Here is an 18,075-nt window from a genome sequence, read left to right as displayed (position 1 = left end):
AAAACTATCCCCTATTTTGTAAACGCTATAAATTTTGCACAAACCAATCAATCGCTTATTGCGATTTTTTTTTTTTTTTTATTTTTTTTTTTTTTTACCAAAAATATGCAGAAGAATATGTATTGGCCTAAACTGAGGGAATTTTTATATATATATATATATATATATATATATATATATATATATATATATATATATATATATATATTTTTTTTTTTTTTTTTGGGGGGGGATGTTTAATATAGCAAAAAGTAAAAAATAATGCTTTTTTTTCAAAATTGTCACACTTTTTTGTTTATAGCGTAAAAAATAAAAACTGCAGGGGTGATCAAATACCACCAAAAGAAAGCTCTATTTGTGGGGAAAAAAGGACGTCAATTTTGTTTGGGAGCCACGTCGCACGACCGCGCAATTGTCAGTTAAAGCGATGCAGTGCCGAATTGCAAAAAGTGGTCTGGTCTTAAGCCAGCAAAATGGTCCGGTCTGAAAGTGGTTAAAGTTGTTATTATATTATTATTATTTTTATTTTTTTAGGGTTACAAACACTTTAAGTCTAATAGTGGCCAATACACACTTCAATCAATGATCGATTTCTTTTCTGGTCAATCTCTTTCTCGATAGGAGTAATCCTTTTATAGTCGACAAACCGTTCTATTGATATGCCATATATGGGGAAGTAAATTTTGATCAATAGATGAGATATGATCATAATTTTATTATCATAAACCATCACTCTCATCTATGTTTCCACCATGTAATCTCATAATCTGATTGATCAAAGTATGATGGCAAAGCATCACAGTGCTGCCAATCAATGCAAAACAATTGATAGTTTTCTGCCCTGACCAATCGACTCAGTTTGATTTGAATCTAAATGAAATTGAGCCTCAATAAATGGGAAGGAAGTTATGGCTATTATTCCATTGTTTGCAGATTTAGTTGTTTTTATTGAATCACACATCGATCAGGTGGAAAAAAAAAGCTTGTATGACCACCGTTAAAGCGGATTGTGCAATCATATTGTAATGTGTGTGTGTGGTCAGCTTTCCGGTGATTGCCTTATGTTCTTATTTGCTGACCTGGGTTTTCTTTTTATATATCTTTCTTCTGCAGGTCTTCATATGTCCACGTCACAGCAGTTGTTCCGCTATCATGACATTAATGAGTCGCTTGTACTTTTCGGCACACTTGGGTTGGGTGGACTCCTGGCATTTGGTCTGGGATATTCAGAGTTTCTACTAGTTTCAAAAACATCTGGTCTCACCCTGTCCATAGCTGGTATTTTCAAGGTAAAGTTAGGTGTATATTGTTTTGTGCAGAGTACGATCATTTTATAACATTGGACACATATTTAGGGCCCATTCAGACCTACGTGTATGTATGGCATAATACGTGTTGGGGTGTCATTTATTTTGAATGGTATCCTGCACCTAGCAAACTCAGTTCTTGCTAACATGTCATTATTGTGTGCTCTGTTGAAAATTATTACTATTATTCAGGATTTATATAGCGCCAGCAATTTACACAGCGCTTTACAATATAAAAAGGAGACAGTACAGTTACAATACAATAAAATACAAGCGGATTAAGAGGGCCCTGCTCAGAAGAGCTTACAATCTAATAGGGTGGGGCAGGTGGTACAAAAGGTTATAACTGTCGGGAATGAGCTGATGGAAGTGGTAGGAGATTAGGTGGAGACGTGATAGGCTTCCCTGAATAGATGAGTTTTCAGGGATCGCCTGAAGGTAGCAAGAGTAGGGGATAGCCGGACTAGTGGAGATAGCGAGTTCCAGAGGATTGGAGAGGCTCTGGAGAAATCCTGGAGATGAGCATGGGAGGAGGAGACGAGAGAGCTTGAGAGTAGGAGGTCTTGAGAAGAACGGAGGGGACGATTTGGGTGATATTTGGAGACAAGATTGGTGATGTAGCTCGGGGCAGAGTTGTGAAAAATAAATGGGCTAATTTACGGCAGAGCCTCTTTTAACATGCTTATATTAAAGCATTGCCACATAATGAAAATAACTTTCTTAATCGAAAAATGTCGCACTTAAGGGTTACCAAGACACTGGAAGTATGACATCAAAATTAAAGTGGAATTCATGCCTACCCATAACTAGTCCTAAAAATGTTTCCTCCCCCTTCTGCTACCTATCCCGTTTACCCTATGTAAAAAAGATTTGTATACAGACCTATTTTCAGCCTGCCCTGGTCATATAATCACACAGCTCTGGCTCCCCTGTGTCGGTGTAATCGGGCAGCTGCAAAGGAGAAGAGAGAGTGCCAACATCGCCTGGGCCATGGGAGCTTATGGGTGTGACGTCAAAGCTCCAAGAAATCCTAGCCATTGTTGAGTGCTCACTCCTCTCCCCTGCAGCCAGTCACTCAATGGCACAAGGAATCATGTGACCGGACCAGAGTGGGCTAAAAAAAAGAAGCATACACTTTTTTTTTTTTTTTACATAGGTTAAGGAGGATAGGAGTAGTAAGACATTATTTAAAAATAAAAAAGAGGAAAAACCGCGCTTATCAAATAAAAAACTAGGGAAAAGCAGCAACCCAAATGTTATACTACATTTGGCATAAAGGAAAAAAGGGTGGGTTGCGCTAAAAAAAGTTACTAAACAAAAAATACACCTGTGTGAAAAACTCCAATAGCTATAACTTAATAATTTATCAATCCTATGCAGAAAAGTTTTAAGTGCAAGGAAATTTGAGCAATCACATAAAACTAAAAAGTGCTGAATCTATGAAGACAGCAAATATAACTCAATATTGTTCATAAAATAGGAAATAACTGTTTAGTTAATACCAACTATACCTGAAGATAGAATTAGGTAACAAATATATATCAAAACAGTGAAGACACCATACATAATAATGAATTATCCTAATATGATGTGAACATTCAAAGAAAGGAGCAGTGTGACATCCAATGACCAATTGCCTTAAAACATTAATAAAACATCAATATAAGTGAAAGAAATCATAACATTGAATATTAAAGTGTTCATAAAGTCCATGAAAAGTGGGGGGCGTGGCCTGCAGCGGCATGGAGTAGGACGCTCTTTCTGTGAGCTCCGGCTGCCCTTTATCCGTTCTTCTATCCTTGCGGACCCCTTTGGATCCTTTACCCGGAGAGCGGCGCTACCTCCACCGGGAGCACCGTGAGCCCGAATGTCGCCGCCCAAAAAGTCCCAGGGAGCCCTAGCGAAGCTGGGAAGGTTCCGTGCTGATGCCCCGGACCTCGTGGAGGAAGATGGCGTCGCTCCGGGCCCGGCTGCTGACAATCCTCCGTCGGGCGACACGGCACGCATCCTCGAGGCTGTGACCCTCTGCCGCACCTCTCTCACCTCCAGGATCGAGGAGGTGAAGGTTGACATCTCCCTCATTCGCCAGGACATGCACAAGCTGCGCGAGAGGGTCGGGGAGACGGAGCGCAGGCTGGGCCAGGTGGAGGATGACATCCCCCCCCTCCAAATATCTACCGAAAGACTGCAGCATCAGCTATCCACTGTCCTAGCTAAGCAGGACGAGCTCGAGAACAGGATGAGACGCTCCAACCTTCGTTTTGTGGGGCTGCCTGAGAAGGCAGAAGGCAATGATCCCCCAGCATTCCTAGAGCGTCTACTGATCGCCAATTTTGGTCGGGAGGCCTTCTCACTTACCTTTGCGGTCGAGCGTGCCCACCGCCTGGCCTCTAGACCCCCGCCTCCTGGTGCTCCACCACGCACTTTTATCGCGAAGATGCTCAATTACCGCGACCGGGACGCGGTTCTCCGCCTCACCAGGGAGAAAGGTAACATCCCATATGAAGATAAGCGTATAGCGGTGTTCCCAGACTTCTCTGCGGAGATCCAGAAGAAGAGGGCTCAATTCACGGAAGTCAAGCGCCAGCTCCGCACCCGCCATCTGGTATACGCTATGATGTTCCCTGCACGACTCCGTGTAGTGCGGGACGGCAAAGCTCACTTTTTTGAGGATCCCTCGGCTGCCCTTTCCTGGCTGGAACAACGCCCTGATGGTACCCCTGCTTGACTGATGGCCTCCGTGTGTCTGGGCCCTGTCTGTAATGTCTCCTTATGATGGCCGGCTTCATCCCATGCAGTGAGTAACTTTGCACTTTTGCCACCTTCCCCCGTTTTGCTGGCCCCCCTCCCTCTCCTTGATCCCTGGCTGCCTTTCTCGTGTGCCCCTGATCAATATTTGCATGCCCCTGCTTCAGCCGCATGTTCTCCCCTTTTGTTTTGCTAAACATGGGTCCCACCGTTCCTTAGACATTTTGGCAGCCGGGAAAATGGGCACTGGTATTGACTGAGACTTTCCCATGCCGTGTCCCCCTACCCAGCTGCACAGCACAGTTGACTTTTGTTCGCCCCTTCCCCCATTTGGGAGTGTGTCTGGCCATTCTCGCTCTGCGGATCTGGATTTTCCTCCTGCGGTCCGGGATGGCTGGGCGCGGTCCCTCCTGTCACTCCAAAGTGTGTTTCCCTGGCCGGCCTCAGTTTCCATGTGGCTACTGGACTACTGTGTGTTTTGCCTGCCTTGCCGGTCCAGTGTAGGCGCTGTTCTGCTCTACTCTACCAGTTATAGTTTTTGTTCAATGTTTATGCACCATGCCCTTTTTATGTTTGTATTCTCTAATCCATGTCTGCTAATTGTCCTTGTGTTTGCCCCTGTGCCTTCACCGCTGCGGGGGTTGTCCCTGACCCTGGTATTTACTAGACGGGCAGCCCCTGCGCAGGGTGGTGGTGGCGCGTCAGCCTTAGCCGCTTTCCCTTGCGGGGGCTCCCCGATGGGGGTGGCTGGGTCTTTATGGCCAACATATGTCTCCTTATTCCTGAATTGCATCTTCCAGTTGTTATGGCTTCCCTTAAGGTAGTCACGTGGAACGTGCGTGGCCTGCGGGAAAAATCAAAGAGGGTTGCGGTGCTCTCCCATCTTAAACAGATGAGGGCTGATATCATGGTACTTACCGAGACACATATCACGGGTCAGTTACAGCTATCCCTTAAAAAACCTTGGGTGGGGTGGATGTACCATGCCCCCTTTACTAGTAATTCCAGCGGGGTAGCTGTACTTGTAGCCAAGTCCGTTCAGTTTTGCCTTCATGATTTATGCTCTGACAGGCGGGGTCGCTATTTATTCCTGCACATCACGGCAGGGGGTCTTGAATTTTTGCTCTTAGCTTTTTACATTCCCCCACCCTTCCAGTTTGAGGTCCTCCAGCACGGTGTTAATTTTATGTTGCGGCACCCAACGTTGCCGTCGCTATGGTTGGGGGATTTTAACTCTGTGGTGTCCCCTGCCTTGGATAGACTCACCCGCTCCCAAGCCCCCTCCTCTCCCCCGGTTCGGACCAGGTTCGGCAACTTTTTAGCCGAATTTGCTCTGACGGACGTTTGGAGGTATAAACACCCCTCCCGCAGGGAGTATTCCTGTTTCACGCCAGCACATGATGCAATGTCCAGGATAGACCTGATTCTGTGTTCCCCTACCCTGCTTCCGTGTCTTTTGGAGGCGGAGATTGGGACTCGGGTCTTGTCTGATCATTCGCCGTGTTGGGCTCGGCTTCGCCTGCCCTCCACACCGGCTTCCCGTTTGTGGAGATTGAACCCGTTCTGGCTGACGGCTCTCCCTGATTTGGAGGCTGTCCAGAAGGAATGGATTCATTATTTTCAGACAAATGCGGACTCTGCACCATTCGGGCTGGTTTGGGAGGCTTTTAAATTGCATGCCCGTATGTTTATGTCCACACGCATTAACCAGTTCAAGAAATCCTCGGGGCTCGCTATCCAGCAAGCTGAGGAGCTGCTGGTGGAGCTGGAAGGCGCATTTTTGGCGCATCCCACCCCCTCCAACTCCTCTAAGTTAAGACTACAGTCTAGGCTTACTGACCAACTACACCTGGATAGAGCGGGGAGAAAGATTTTCTTTACCAAACAAAAAGTCTATGAATATGGGGAGAGGGCAGGGGGTCTACTGGCTTATTTGGCTCGCCTGGACCATGGCCCCCCGGTTGTGGTCCAGCTCGTGTCTGCGGCGGGAATCACGCTGTCGGATCCACAGGAGGTAGCCCAGGAGTTTCGGCGCTTTTTTGCCGACCTGTACACTTCTGAGGCCTCTGGCTCCTTGGATGACTTGCGTGCCCTACTGCAGACGGTGGATTTCCCTGTCCTCTCCGAATCGCAGGTGGAGCTTTTGGAGGCTCCCATTACCGAGGACTGCATAGCGGAGGCTATAGCATGTTTGCCACCTTCTAAGGCCCCGGGGTCAGACGGCCTCCCCAGGGAGTTTTATAATCAATTTCAGGAGACCCTACTCCCTAAGCTCTGCCGGCTATACGCTCATGTTTTTGAAACCGGTGTACTCCCCCGTTCCATGAGTGAGGCGCTGCTTGTCCTCATCCCTAAGCCTGGCAAGGACCCTCTCTACCCTGACTCCTACCGCCCCATCTCGCTCCTGCAGCTGGACGTGAAGATTTTGGCCAAAATCCTCGCCCTCAGGCTTAATAAGGTGATACTCCATCTCATACACACTGATCAGACCGGCTTTATGCCCCGCAAAAACACGGCCTTCAACTTACGCAGACTGTTTATGAATTTACAGGCTTCCCATGACAACGTGGGTACTAGGGTGGTTGTTAGTCTGGATGCCGCAAAGGCATTTGATTCGGTGGAGTGGGGGTACCTGTGGAAGTGCCTACACAGCTATGGCTTTGGCCCTAAATTTGTGCGCTGGATACAGCTTCTCTATCAGGCCCCCACTGCCCGAGTTCTCGTCAATGGTCAGATCTCCAGTCCCTTCCCTTTGAAGAGGGGCACCCGGCAGGGATGTCCCATCTCACCCATGCTGTACGCGCTGGCGGTGGAGCCCTTGGCTCTGGCCATCAGAGCACACCCGGATATCCACGGTCTCCGCAAGGGTCAACTATCGGAGGTACTTAGTCTCTATGCGGATGACATGTTGCTATATCTGGAGGATGCCGGCCCCTCCTTGGCGGCGGTTTTGGAGGTGGTTGGTCGTTTTGGGGTTTTTTCGGGTCTACGCATTAATTGGTCAAAATCACAAATTCTCCCTATCGACCCCGCCGCCCCCACGTGTACGCAAGCCTCCTTGCCTCTCGAGCGCACGGACCGCATTAAGTACCTCGGCATTCACTGCTCTCGTTCCCTCACAGACTACATTAATCTTAACCTCGAGCCCCTTTTCCATCTGCTGAAACGGAAGACCCAGGTTTGGTCCAGGCTCCCTCTCGGGGTCATGGGCCGCTTGGGTCTTTTCAAAATGATTCTCCTCCCCAAACTCCTGTACGTCTTTTGGCATGCCCCAATCCGTATACCGTCGCGATTATTCCGTGATATGGAATCGATCCTTAACTCCTTTGTCTGGGGCTCTTCCAGGCACAAGCTGGCCTGGCAGACCCTCAAATGTCCGGTCCGTCTTGGCGGCGCGGCGCTTCCCGACCTAGAGACGTACTACCTGGCCTCCCAACTCTCTCATTTTTATTACCTGAACATGCATGACAAGCTGAGATACTCCCTCCTGGTGTGTACCTCGGTGGCGGATATCATTGCGCACCCCTTTCAAATACTTTTTTGTAAACATAGAGCTAGCCCTGTTACGAACTGCCAGCGTGTCATGATTGCGCACCACTGCCGATTGTGGGGTGTGGCGCGGTCTAGGTCCGGGGCACCCCCCTTGCATGCACATACGCCTCTCTGGGATAACCTCGATATCCCGGAGCTGTTGGGAATCCCGGATTATAAACTGTGGATATGTAAAGGGGTTATCTATGTCTCTCACTTCTACACACCTCAGGGTATTAAGACCTTCCAGGCACTTAAAGATGAGTTTGGCCTCCCGAATCAGGTGTTTTTCCGTTACCTTCAGGTCCGCCACGCCCTACAGGCTCAATTTGGGAATTCGCCTCCGATTCTGGAATGTACCCCCTTGGCGGGCCTGGTTACTGGCAACGACTCCTATAAGCTTACGTCCACTATTTATGCACACCTCCTTGCTCCTCGGGTTACGGCCCACGCATATAGTCTCAAACCTAAATGGGAAGTTGATGTTGGCCCTCTGGAGGATGAGCAGTGGGGTGAGATACTATCGGTATCGGTGGAGGTGTCCCCCAAAATGTCGGATAGATTGACGCATTTATACGTACTTCACCGGGCCTACATCACCCCTGGGCGGTTATCTAAATACAGACAAGGATTTGACCCTGCGTGTCCCCGCTGTGGTGATCAGGCCAGTACATTTTATCATCTTATCTGGACTTGCCCTCCCGTCCAGAGGTATTGGGCTCAGATAGTCCAGTTCCTACATGACCATATGGGGTCCCCCCTCACGCTCTGCCCAAGACAATGTATACTCGGTCTCCTTCCCCTTCAAGATGAAAGTAAATATCTTAGAATATTCCTACAAGAGACCCTTTTTGCTGCCAGGATGCAGATAGCCAGATTGTGGCTCAGACCGGATCCCCCAACGCTCCAGCAGTGGCTGAGAGCTGTAAACCAAACGCTACCCTATAAGAGACTCATTTATGCTAACCGAGGCTGCCCTATGAAATTTCATAAGATTTGGGATGAGTGGATGAATAGTCCTCATTGCTGCACTGGATAAATATCGTATGTGGTTGGGGGCAGTATTTCCCCTTGATATATTCGCCTTGAGACCCTGTTACATGTATATGTGTATTACCTATGGTCATGCTATTATGTACACTGTATTTTCCAGGCTATCCTGCTTGACATGGAATGTGTGTGTTTTTTTTTGCTTTTCCATGGTGCTTGGCGCTTGTTGCGCCTTCCCCCCCCCCCCCCACTTATGTTTGAGTATTGCTCTGTAGTCCTTTTTTTTTATGTATGCTCAATAAACTCTACTCTGGTTAAAAAAAAAAAAAGTCCATGAAAAGTATCTATTTTCAAAATATTCCACGGTGATATGGTGACAGCATAAATCTCCAAAACGAACGTGAACCGTGCACAACCTCCACCACAGATATTACTGCCGCTTACCGAAGGTGTATGGTTCCTTATTACAGAGAACCATGCAGAGCGGATGACTGATTCCCCCAGTCCAGGGTTTTCACAATGGATACAAAGGAACCCTGGAACTCTTTGGCCTTTGGTATTGAGTGGATCACACATGTGGTTAATACATTTAGATGGCTTACCCGATCTAATTAATTGTATATGGAGCCCTTGTAAGGTTCTTTTAATGTATTATATGGGCTCTTTAATGTGACCATATGGGCAATTAGTTTATATTCATTTTTAATATATATGCCTTTGGGGGCTGACTTTTTTCAATTTTTTATTTATTTATTTTTTCTTTTCTTATCGTATGTATGCTTCCTGTTTTGTTGCATAGTCTTTCGAATTTGCATTTTTTATTTATTTGCTAAATCTATCTATTCAATATGATGGCCGTTTTCGGCAGCACTAGTTATTGCTATTTTTCCCTAAACCAAGATGGCGTTTTCCGTCTCAGTTCCGGGGTCAAACTGAGGCTTGGTTTATTGTTTGTATTATTTAAGCGGTGCGTCAGGATGCCGCCCGTACCCCGTGACCACGTCCCATAGTGACGAAACGCGTAGGGAGGAGGAGCGACGTCCTGACGCCACCAGCTCGCGTTGTTTGTTTGCGGAAGTATTGGGCGCGAATCGAGACCGGCCGGCTCGGATTTGCTTAACGATCGTTTTAAACATTATTTCTGTAAGTGCGCATTTGTCTCTTACATTCGATTAAAATTTACTCAGGTTTTACACTATTGTGAGTTTTATTACTTTCTATGTAAACCGGTGAGAGGGAGTGTATTTGGAGGCGAACGGGTTCCAGAGTTCCTTTGTATCCATTGTGAAAACCCTGGACTGGGGGAATCAGTCATCCGCTCTGCATGGTTCTCTGTAATAAGGAACCATACACCTTCGGTAAGCGGCAGTAATATCTGTGGTGGAGGTTGTGCATGGTTCACGTTCGTTTTGGAGATTTATGCTGTCACCATATCACCGTGGAATATTTTGAAAATAGATACTTTTCATGGACTTTATGAACACTTTAATATTCAATGTTATGATTTCTTTCACTTATATTGATGTTTTATTAATGTTTTAAGGCAATTGGTCATTGGATGTCACATTGCTCCTTTCTTTGAATGTTCACATCATATTAGGATAATTCATTATTATGTATGGTGTCTTCACTGTTTTGATATATATTTGTTACCTAATTCTATCTTTAGGTATAGTTGGTATTAACTAAACAGTTATTTCCTATTTTATGAACAATATTGAGTGATATTTGCTGTCTTCATAGATTCAGCACTTTTTAGTTTTATGTGATTGCTCTAATCTCCTTGCACTTAAAACTTTTCTGCATAGGATTGATAAATTATTAAGTTATAGCTATTGGATTATTTAAAAATAGTTGTGGTTAGGCAGAAATTAAACTTTAAGTCCCTGAAAGCTTAGTCTCAAATTGCCACTGATTAACTATCATTATGTAATTATCTGAATGTCACGTGTCTATTTTACCTTTCATGCACAGAAGGCATATGTTATTGTCTTTACATAAAAAGTGTTGAAACTTCAGAGCAGCGAAGAGGAGTCTGTGTTTCAGAGGTAACATATAGCATGTTTCTTTAGCATATGAAAAAGGATATGATATAATTTGCAATCCTAAGCATGCCATAGATTGGAACCAAAAACCCATGACAGTAGTAAATGCAGGGGTACTAATAGGACAGATGGGCATCCCCTCAAAAAAAACTGTCTCCTAAAGAACTGAATAAAATCTCCCAATTATTAGAATTATTCCCCTTGTTAGGGCCCTTTTACACGTATGTGTCCATGTACGGGCTCCCCTTTGCTCCGCACCGTCGATCCCCACTGAGCAGGCAGATGACAGGTCCGTCTCTGCACACTGTGCAGGGACGTACCTGTCAGAGCGTCGCTCTGCTTTATGGGCGATGGGATGAAGACGGACCGTAGAGTCCGTTTTCATCCGATCTGCCAGACGGATGGAAAAATGGGGTTTCCACTCGTCACACTTTAGCAGATCAGAGCGGGTCGGATGTCAGCGCATGTCACCGCTCACATCCGTCGGTCAATAGACCTGTATGGAGCGTCCGTTCAGCTCCGCTTAAAAAAACTGACAGGCGCACCTGAACGATCCGCACGCGTGAAAGGGGCCTTGCGTTCAAATGTGTTAGTTTGTGTTCAACCACTGAGTAGAGATGCACTGCTGGGTGCATATAATTAGGTTGGTATTGAGACCAAGGTGCTTTAGGTAATTGATTAGTGTCCGAAGTAAATTCACCATGCTAAAGTCAGAGTCCAGGTAGCATCAAGTTTGGATGCTAAATGCTTGCTCCAAAAGGAGGATGAGCATTTATTTTCTGAAATTTATAGCATCTTGCTCCACTGAAGTATCAGCACTTTTTTTTTTATGCTGTATGTTTAAACAAATCACTGGGGTGTGGCTGGCAGCTCACGAGGTAGGATGTGTGGCGCACTCTCTACACTATTGATCCTGATAATTATCCGGACAATCTGTTCCTGAGCCTGCTTCTTTGATCTTCACATATCCTGCTCACAATCTCCAGTGTTGTCTCTCCCTTCCTGGCTCGTCATCTCCCGGGAAATTATGTTGCGGCAGGGAAAGAGGCTCCAGGCTACAGCAGACCATGCAGGGCAAGATGGCGGCTGGCCGTTAACTTCGGCCAGAGATTCAGCATTGAAGCTCTTTGCCAAATCCGCTGTAAAGGACACCCCTGCTAAGGCAATCCCTTTACCAGAGGAGCCTGGTGACTCTACCTCTATGCTGACCGAACCAAAGGCTGTCTGGCCTGAAGACGCAGCAGATTCACCTGCATTGTACACAATGAATAACTCAGACCCTACAGCCATATATGCTGAACATGTACGCCTGTCCCTGAACCCACACAGAAATATCTTTACTGCAGTCACATCCTGCAATGCAGTCATTGATTTAACCTTTGAAATAAAAAGGGTTAAAATAGAGATTAATCTTGTGAGACAAGATATGCCAAAACTGAGTAGCCTTAGAGGATAGAATGGGCAATGTGGAAGATGAGATGGCACCACTACAGCATGACGTGCATCATGTTCAATCCCTTAAGGCCATGCGACCCATTTGGAATACATGGAGAACAGGCTAAGGCCGCGTACACACGGGCGGATTGTCTGCCCAACTTAGACCGTGTTTCAGCGGACAATCCGCTCGTGTGTGGGCTTCAGCGGACTTTTTCAGCGGACAGTCTGACGGACTTAGTCTTTCGGAATTTCCGTAATTTTGTCTGTCCAAACTTGGTTTTGTCCGTCCAAACTTGGTTTCAGCGGACAGTCCGCTCGTGAGTAGGCAAGTTGGACGGACTAAGTATGGCGCATGCTCAGAAAGGATTTACACGGCCGAAGGTTGCATTGCAGTGTATTGGACGTCGTTTTTCTAGTCCCGTCGTACGTGCTGTACACGTCATCGCGCAAGCTTTCAGCGGACTGTCTGTTCATCGTGTATGGTCAAGTCCGTTCATTCAAAAGTTGAACGGACTGTCTGTCGGATTGTCTGACGAACTTAGTTGGGCAGACAATCCGCCCGTGTGTACGCGGCCTAAGATGTATTAACGTCCGGCCGGTGGGTATTCCCGAGAAGACAGAGGGGAAAAATCTTGTTGCCTTTATTAAAAACTGGCTTAGCAATGCCTCTGGGAGAGAATCATTTCCTCCAATGTCTGCTGTGGAGAGGGCTCACAGAGTACCTGCTAAGCCTCCCAGACCCCGTGAGCCTCTGCGGCCATTTCTGTTCAAGCGCCTAAATTTTAAGGATAGAGATTCTTGCCTCTACAAAAACAAATCAAGACTCCTACAAATATACTTTTTATGGGTTTTAATGATTTCTAAATAAGTACAGTATTTTAATTACTAAAATGTCTTGATACCAATAATGTCCGGCATATTTCAGTGGAGAGAGTTCTTGATGTATAATCATAGGTGCACTACCCCAACCCATAAATCCAATTGTCAGTGTAATCAAAGGGTCTGAGTGGTCCCTTACAATGTATGCACAAGTTTTAATAGTCTGACCTTCAGTTGAAAGTTCAGAGTTCTCAACTTCAGATAGCTTTATATCATTTAGGGCAATCTGATTTTATCTTTTCAAAAATGTGACAAAGGACTTAGACGTGTCCCAGTTCAATAACAATTTTCTTACTTGGAAATGTTTATGAACCCCCAGCAACAAAAATGTTTGGTTTCTAATAAACCAGCTGCATGTAGCATCTTAACTGGTGATTATTCTCTTATTTTCAGGAACTCTGTGTACTTCTGTTGGCAACACACCTGTTGGGTGATAAAATGAGTCTGCTTAATTGGTTGGGGTTTGCAGTCTGTATTTCGGGTATTACTTTGCATGTCGCTCTCAGAACTACACACTCAAAAGGTAAATATGAGCCCTTTAAAGCAAATCCTAATGCCTAAACACTGTATATATCTTTGCAACTACTTGGTGTATTCAGGTGATTTTTTTTTTGTGTATTATTGAGAGACAATTGGCCCAAAGTAGTAAAAATAATAATATTTGTATCAACTTTAGCTGTATATTTCTTGCCATTACGATGATCCACCAGCAAAAAAAAAAAAAAAAACCCACCAAAATTCCCCTTCTGACATTCATGGTGATATCACATATACAGTGGGGACAGAAAGTATTCAGATCCCCTTACATTTTTCACTCTTTGTTATATTGCAGCCATTTGTTAAAATCATTTAAGTTCATTTTTTTCCTCATTAATGTACACACAACACCCTGTATTGACAGAAAAACACAGAATTGTTGACAACATTAGGACATGGTCCTAAGTATTCAGACCCTTTGCTGTGACACTCATATATTTAACTCGGGTGCTGTCCATTTCTTCTGATCATCCTTGAGATGGTTCTACACCTTCATTTGAGTCCATCTGTGTTTGATTATACTGATTGGACTTGATTAGGAAAGCTACACACCTGTCTATATAAGACCTTACAGCTCACAGTGCATGTCAGAGCAAATGAGAATCATGAGGTCAAAGGAACTGCCTGAAGAGCTCAGAGACAGAATTGTGGCAAGGCACAGATCTGGCCAAGGTTACAAAAAAAAATTCTGATGCACTTAATGTTCCTAGGAGCACAGTGGCCTCCATGATCTTTAAATGGAAGATGTTTGGGACGACCAGAACCCTTCCTAGAGCTGGCCGTCCGTCCCAAACTGAGCTGTCGGGGGAGAACAGCCTTGGTGAGAGAGGTAAAGAAGAATCCAACGATCACTGTGGCTGAGCTCCAGAGATGCAGTTGGGAGATGGGAGAAAGTTGTAGAATGTCAACCATCACTGCAGCCCTCCACCAGTCTGGGCTTTATGACAGAGTGGCCCAACGGAAACCTCTCCTCAGTGCAAGACACATTAAAGCCTAAATGGAGTTTGCTAAAAAAAAAAAACACTTGAAGGACTCCAAGATGGGGAGAAATAAGATTCTTTGGTCTGACAAGACCTAGATATAACTTTTTGGCCTTAATTGTAAGCGGTATGTGTGGAGAAAACCAGGCTCTGCTCATTACCTGACCAATAGTCCCAACAGTGAAGCATGGTGGTGGCAGCATCAGGCTGTGGGGGTGTTTTTCAGCTGCAGGGACAGGACGACCGGTTGCAATTGAGGGAAAGATGAATGTGGCCAAGTACAGGGATATCCTGGATTAAAACCTTCTCCAGAGTGCTCAGGACCTCAGACTGGGCCGAAGGTTTACCTTCCAACAAGACAATGACCCTAAGCACACAGCTAAAATAACAAAGGAGTGGCTTCACAACAACTCTGTGACTGTTCTTGAATGGCCCAGCCAGAGCCCTGACTTAAACCAAATTGAGCATCTCTGGTGATACCTAAAAATGTCTGTCCACCAACGTTTACCATCCAACCTGACAGAACTGGAGAGGATCTGCAAGGAGGAATGGCAGAGGATCCCCAAATCCAGGTGTGAAAAACTTGTTGCATCTTTCCCAAAAAGACTCATGGCTGTATTAGATCAAAAGGGGGCTTCTACTAAATACTGAGCAAAGGGTCTGAATACTTAGGACCATGTGATATTTCAGTTTTTCTTTTTTAATAAATCTGCAAAAATTTCAACAATTCTGTGTTTTTCTGTCAATATGGGGTGCTGTGTGTACATTAATGAGGGAAAAAATGAACTTAAATGATTTTAGCAAATGGCTGCAATATAACAAAGAGTGAAAAATGTAAGGGGGTCTGAATACTTTCCCCACTGTATGTATGTTATTTGTGCACAGGTCATCGTTCTTTACTGTTAGCAGCTGAATGAAGCAGTTGGGGTAGGCAGTCAAGGGTCATTATGTACTGTTGGGGAGGTTGGCAATAAAAAGAAATTGTTGCACAGGTTTGCTCTGCCTGTCTTTCCCGTACATTGAAGGACCCAGAAAGTCTTTTCCTTGGGGTTATACTGCTGCCTACATGAGGATTGGACAATAATGTACACCAGTCCTAAATAAAACTCCTCCTAATACCAGCATGGCTCGGTTTTTTATAGTGCTGTGGGAGGATGAACATCTTTTCTGCAGCTGTGCTTTTAAAATTATTTTTTGCTAGCACTTGTTTCCTTCTTCAATTTTTTTTTTCTTTAAGACTTTTCTCTGCATTATTGGTGGAGCTTTGTTACTTCAATTTCAACTTTCCGGTGTGGTTGTCCCCAGCCCTTTATTGCTAGCACTTTTTTCCTTCTTCAATTTATTTTTTTTTTTTTCTTTAAGACTTTTCTCTGCATTACTGGTGGAGCTTTGTTTCTTCAATTTCAGCTTTCCAGTATTGTTGTCCCCAGACCTGCTTTTGAGTCCATACCCTGCTGGACTGACTGCTGCAGAAAAATGACCTTGGGCTCTGCATTGGGTGCAGTCCAGGCTCTGTTCTGGTAAAAGTTTAAAGCTGAACATTTTCCAGGTGCAAAGTCACTGACATTAACTCATTACTTGCCCTGTCTCTGAAAACTCACCTAGTGAGTAGGCCCGTCAGGCCTCGTACCTGGAGCTGCCTTATTTACTTAGGTCACTGGGTGCCCTTAATATATATATAAATAATATGATTTTCCCCTAGACTTGGCAGCTTTTTAACAATCGGCTACAGAGATTCTCATTGGCTCAAGCCTTTGATTTATGAGCTTATCCCTGAGGAGTCGCCATCTTCTGCTATTACACCAAAATTAAAGGAGACCATTTCAGCTATTATTGATGTAGTGCATACCACTCTGGAACTAGAGAATAATCAGCCTGTTGCTTCTACCTGTGCTATTTTCAGTCTTACATTATTTAAAACTCTTAACCCCACGAAGACCTTCCCTTTGCATCTAGTTATCCACCGATTCCTCTATGGAAAGTAGGGATGTAGATGGGGGGTTGGGGGGTTGAAACCCCCCCAAAGCATAAGTAGTAATTATTGTGTGCTGCCAAACACGGCACTGATTCACCCACCTTTTGTGCTGGCCTGCGGTTACACTGCTGGGCCAGGCCTTTCGGGCTCGGCTTGGACTGAGGGAGGCTGTAGTAGCAGGGAGGGGTGTAGTCCATCCCCACTCTCTGGTTAGCTCATGTAATCTCTGGTTATCTCCTGTTTTATCTTCTGTAGTCCATCCGCACTCTCTGGTTATCTCCTGTAATCCATCCACAATCTCTGGTTTTCTGTGCATTTGGTTTGACTGCAGCGACTGTGACTTCAATGGGCAAGTTTAATGGTGTGAAAATTGAAATGTCGGGTTGCTGCACTGTGAAGCTAAGCATTGATGTCACAGCAATGTGTAGACAACGATGCAGGTGCTATGTTCATTCAGAAGTGGTCAAGGGGTGGTTCTATTTAATCACCCTCTTTACTGGCACCAAAATGGGGTGTGGTTTTGCTGTGATCATTGCGCGATTTATTGCCCAACAAGCATCCAAAACCACACTGTTTTGGTGCCACTAAAAATGTATGGAACACAAACGTGCTACATTTTTGCAAGCATTACAGTGTTATTTGGAATTCGGCAAGACGGCGGGCAGAATCACGGCGATATTCTGCTCACGATCCCAAATTGCTACATGTGAACAGTCAGGGGCTAACATAATAGAAATTATGGAAGACTCAGTCTCAGCATATATTATAGGTACAAGGAAACCCTGGTTTTCTTTAAAATGGAAGTAAATACATTCTTTATGATGCATATTAACTATATACATGTAACACACAGACATCTTTGAAATATGCTGTATATTCTTTTGTTCATTTAGTGAGGCCTGTTTCATCTTGTGTCATCTGTCTGTGTGTCCTGAGGAAGCAAATCAGCAAAATGCATTGACGCACAGGGGCTCGCTTATCCGCTACTACGCAGTAAAATTTATTTGAATACAATTGGCCATGGTAGGCCATATTTTGTACAAGATGTGAATACTTTTTTTTTTTTAATCATGTCCATTTATGTGGAAATATCTATATTTATGTCTTCTATATGTGTATAATAAAATATAGGTTTGCCTTTAAAGTATGATCCTGGGGGTTTCTTTTTGTTTTCTAACTAGCCCAGAATATTCTAGGCTCAATCAGACAGATCTTCTCATGTATTCCCCAACACCCCCAAGTCAGTTGGTTCTCCTCCACTGTGAATACAAGCAGCTCCTGAATGGTGTTTTCTCTATTGGTTGCCAAGCGGATACTTCCACACCTAAAGAATGTTTTGCTGTCTCTTTCAAAGACAAAGCAGATGAAATGATCCCATTGTGTAGTATTGTTTGAAGCCAAACAATCACTCCTTTAAAGCAAAACGCAATAAAAAACAGCACATGCAGAGTCACTGCCAGGATCCTAAGACAGTGATGTCAGTGCATAGGCTCCCTCAACTGGTTTAGTCCTAGAGGACGTCTTCGCGATGGCAAGGATCATTCCCCAGGGAGGAATCGGGAGTCTGTTTCCCTGTGCCTCCATGTGATCTGAAACTACTATTATCTTTGCTTCAGAAACCACCATTTGAGTCTGCCTCTAAACAT

General features: G+C 44.9%; 1 protein-coding gene across 4 annotated transcripts in view; it reads left to right on the top strand.

Moving 5' to 3' along the window:
* SLC35H1 (solute carrier family 35 member H1) overlaps positions 1-18,075 on the top strand; it is a 57,997-nt gene that overhangs the window by 34,237 nt on the left and 5,685 nt on the right. For 3 of the 4 annotated variants that reach the window (XM_077459204.1, XM_077459205.1, XM_077459207.1), the window contains 2 exons: positions 1,114-1,289; positions 13,331-13,460. In XM_077459204.1, coding sequence (XP_077315330.1) covers positions 1,114-1,289; positions 13,331-13,460 — 306 coding nt within the window. Of the gene's footprint in view, positions 1-1,113; positions 1,290-13,330; positions 13,461-17,322; positions 17,574-18,075 lie in introns of those variants that run through there. The other variant, XM_077459206.1, reaches the window with a different exon arrangement.

Source organism: Lithobates pipiens, unplaced genomic scaffold (genome assembly GCF_037356315.1).
Source record: "Lithobates pipiens isolate NorthernLeopardFrog02 unplaced genomic scaffold, aLitPip1_a1.2 Scaffold_28, whole genome shotgun sequence".
NCBI classification, from domain to species: Eukaryota; Metazoa; Chordata; class Amphibia; order Anura; family Ranidae; genus Lithobates; species Lithobates pipiens.
Note: the sequence above shows the minus strand (reverse complement) of the source record. Positions and strands in the feature narration are given on the sequence as shown.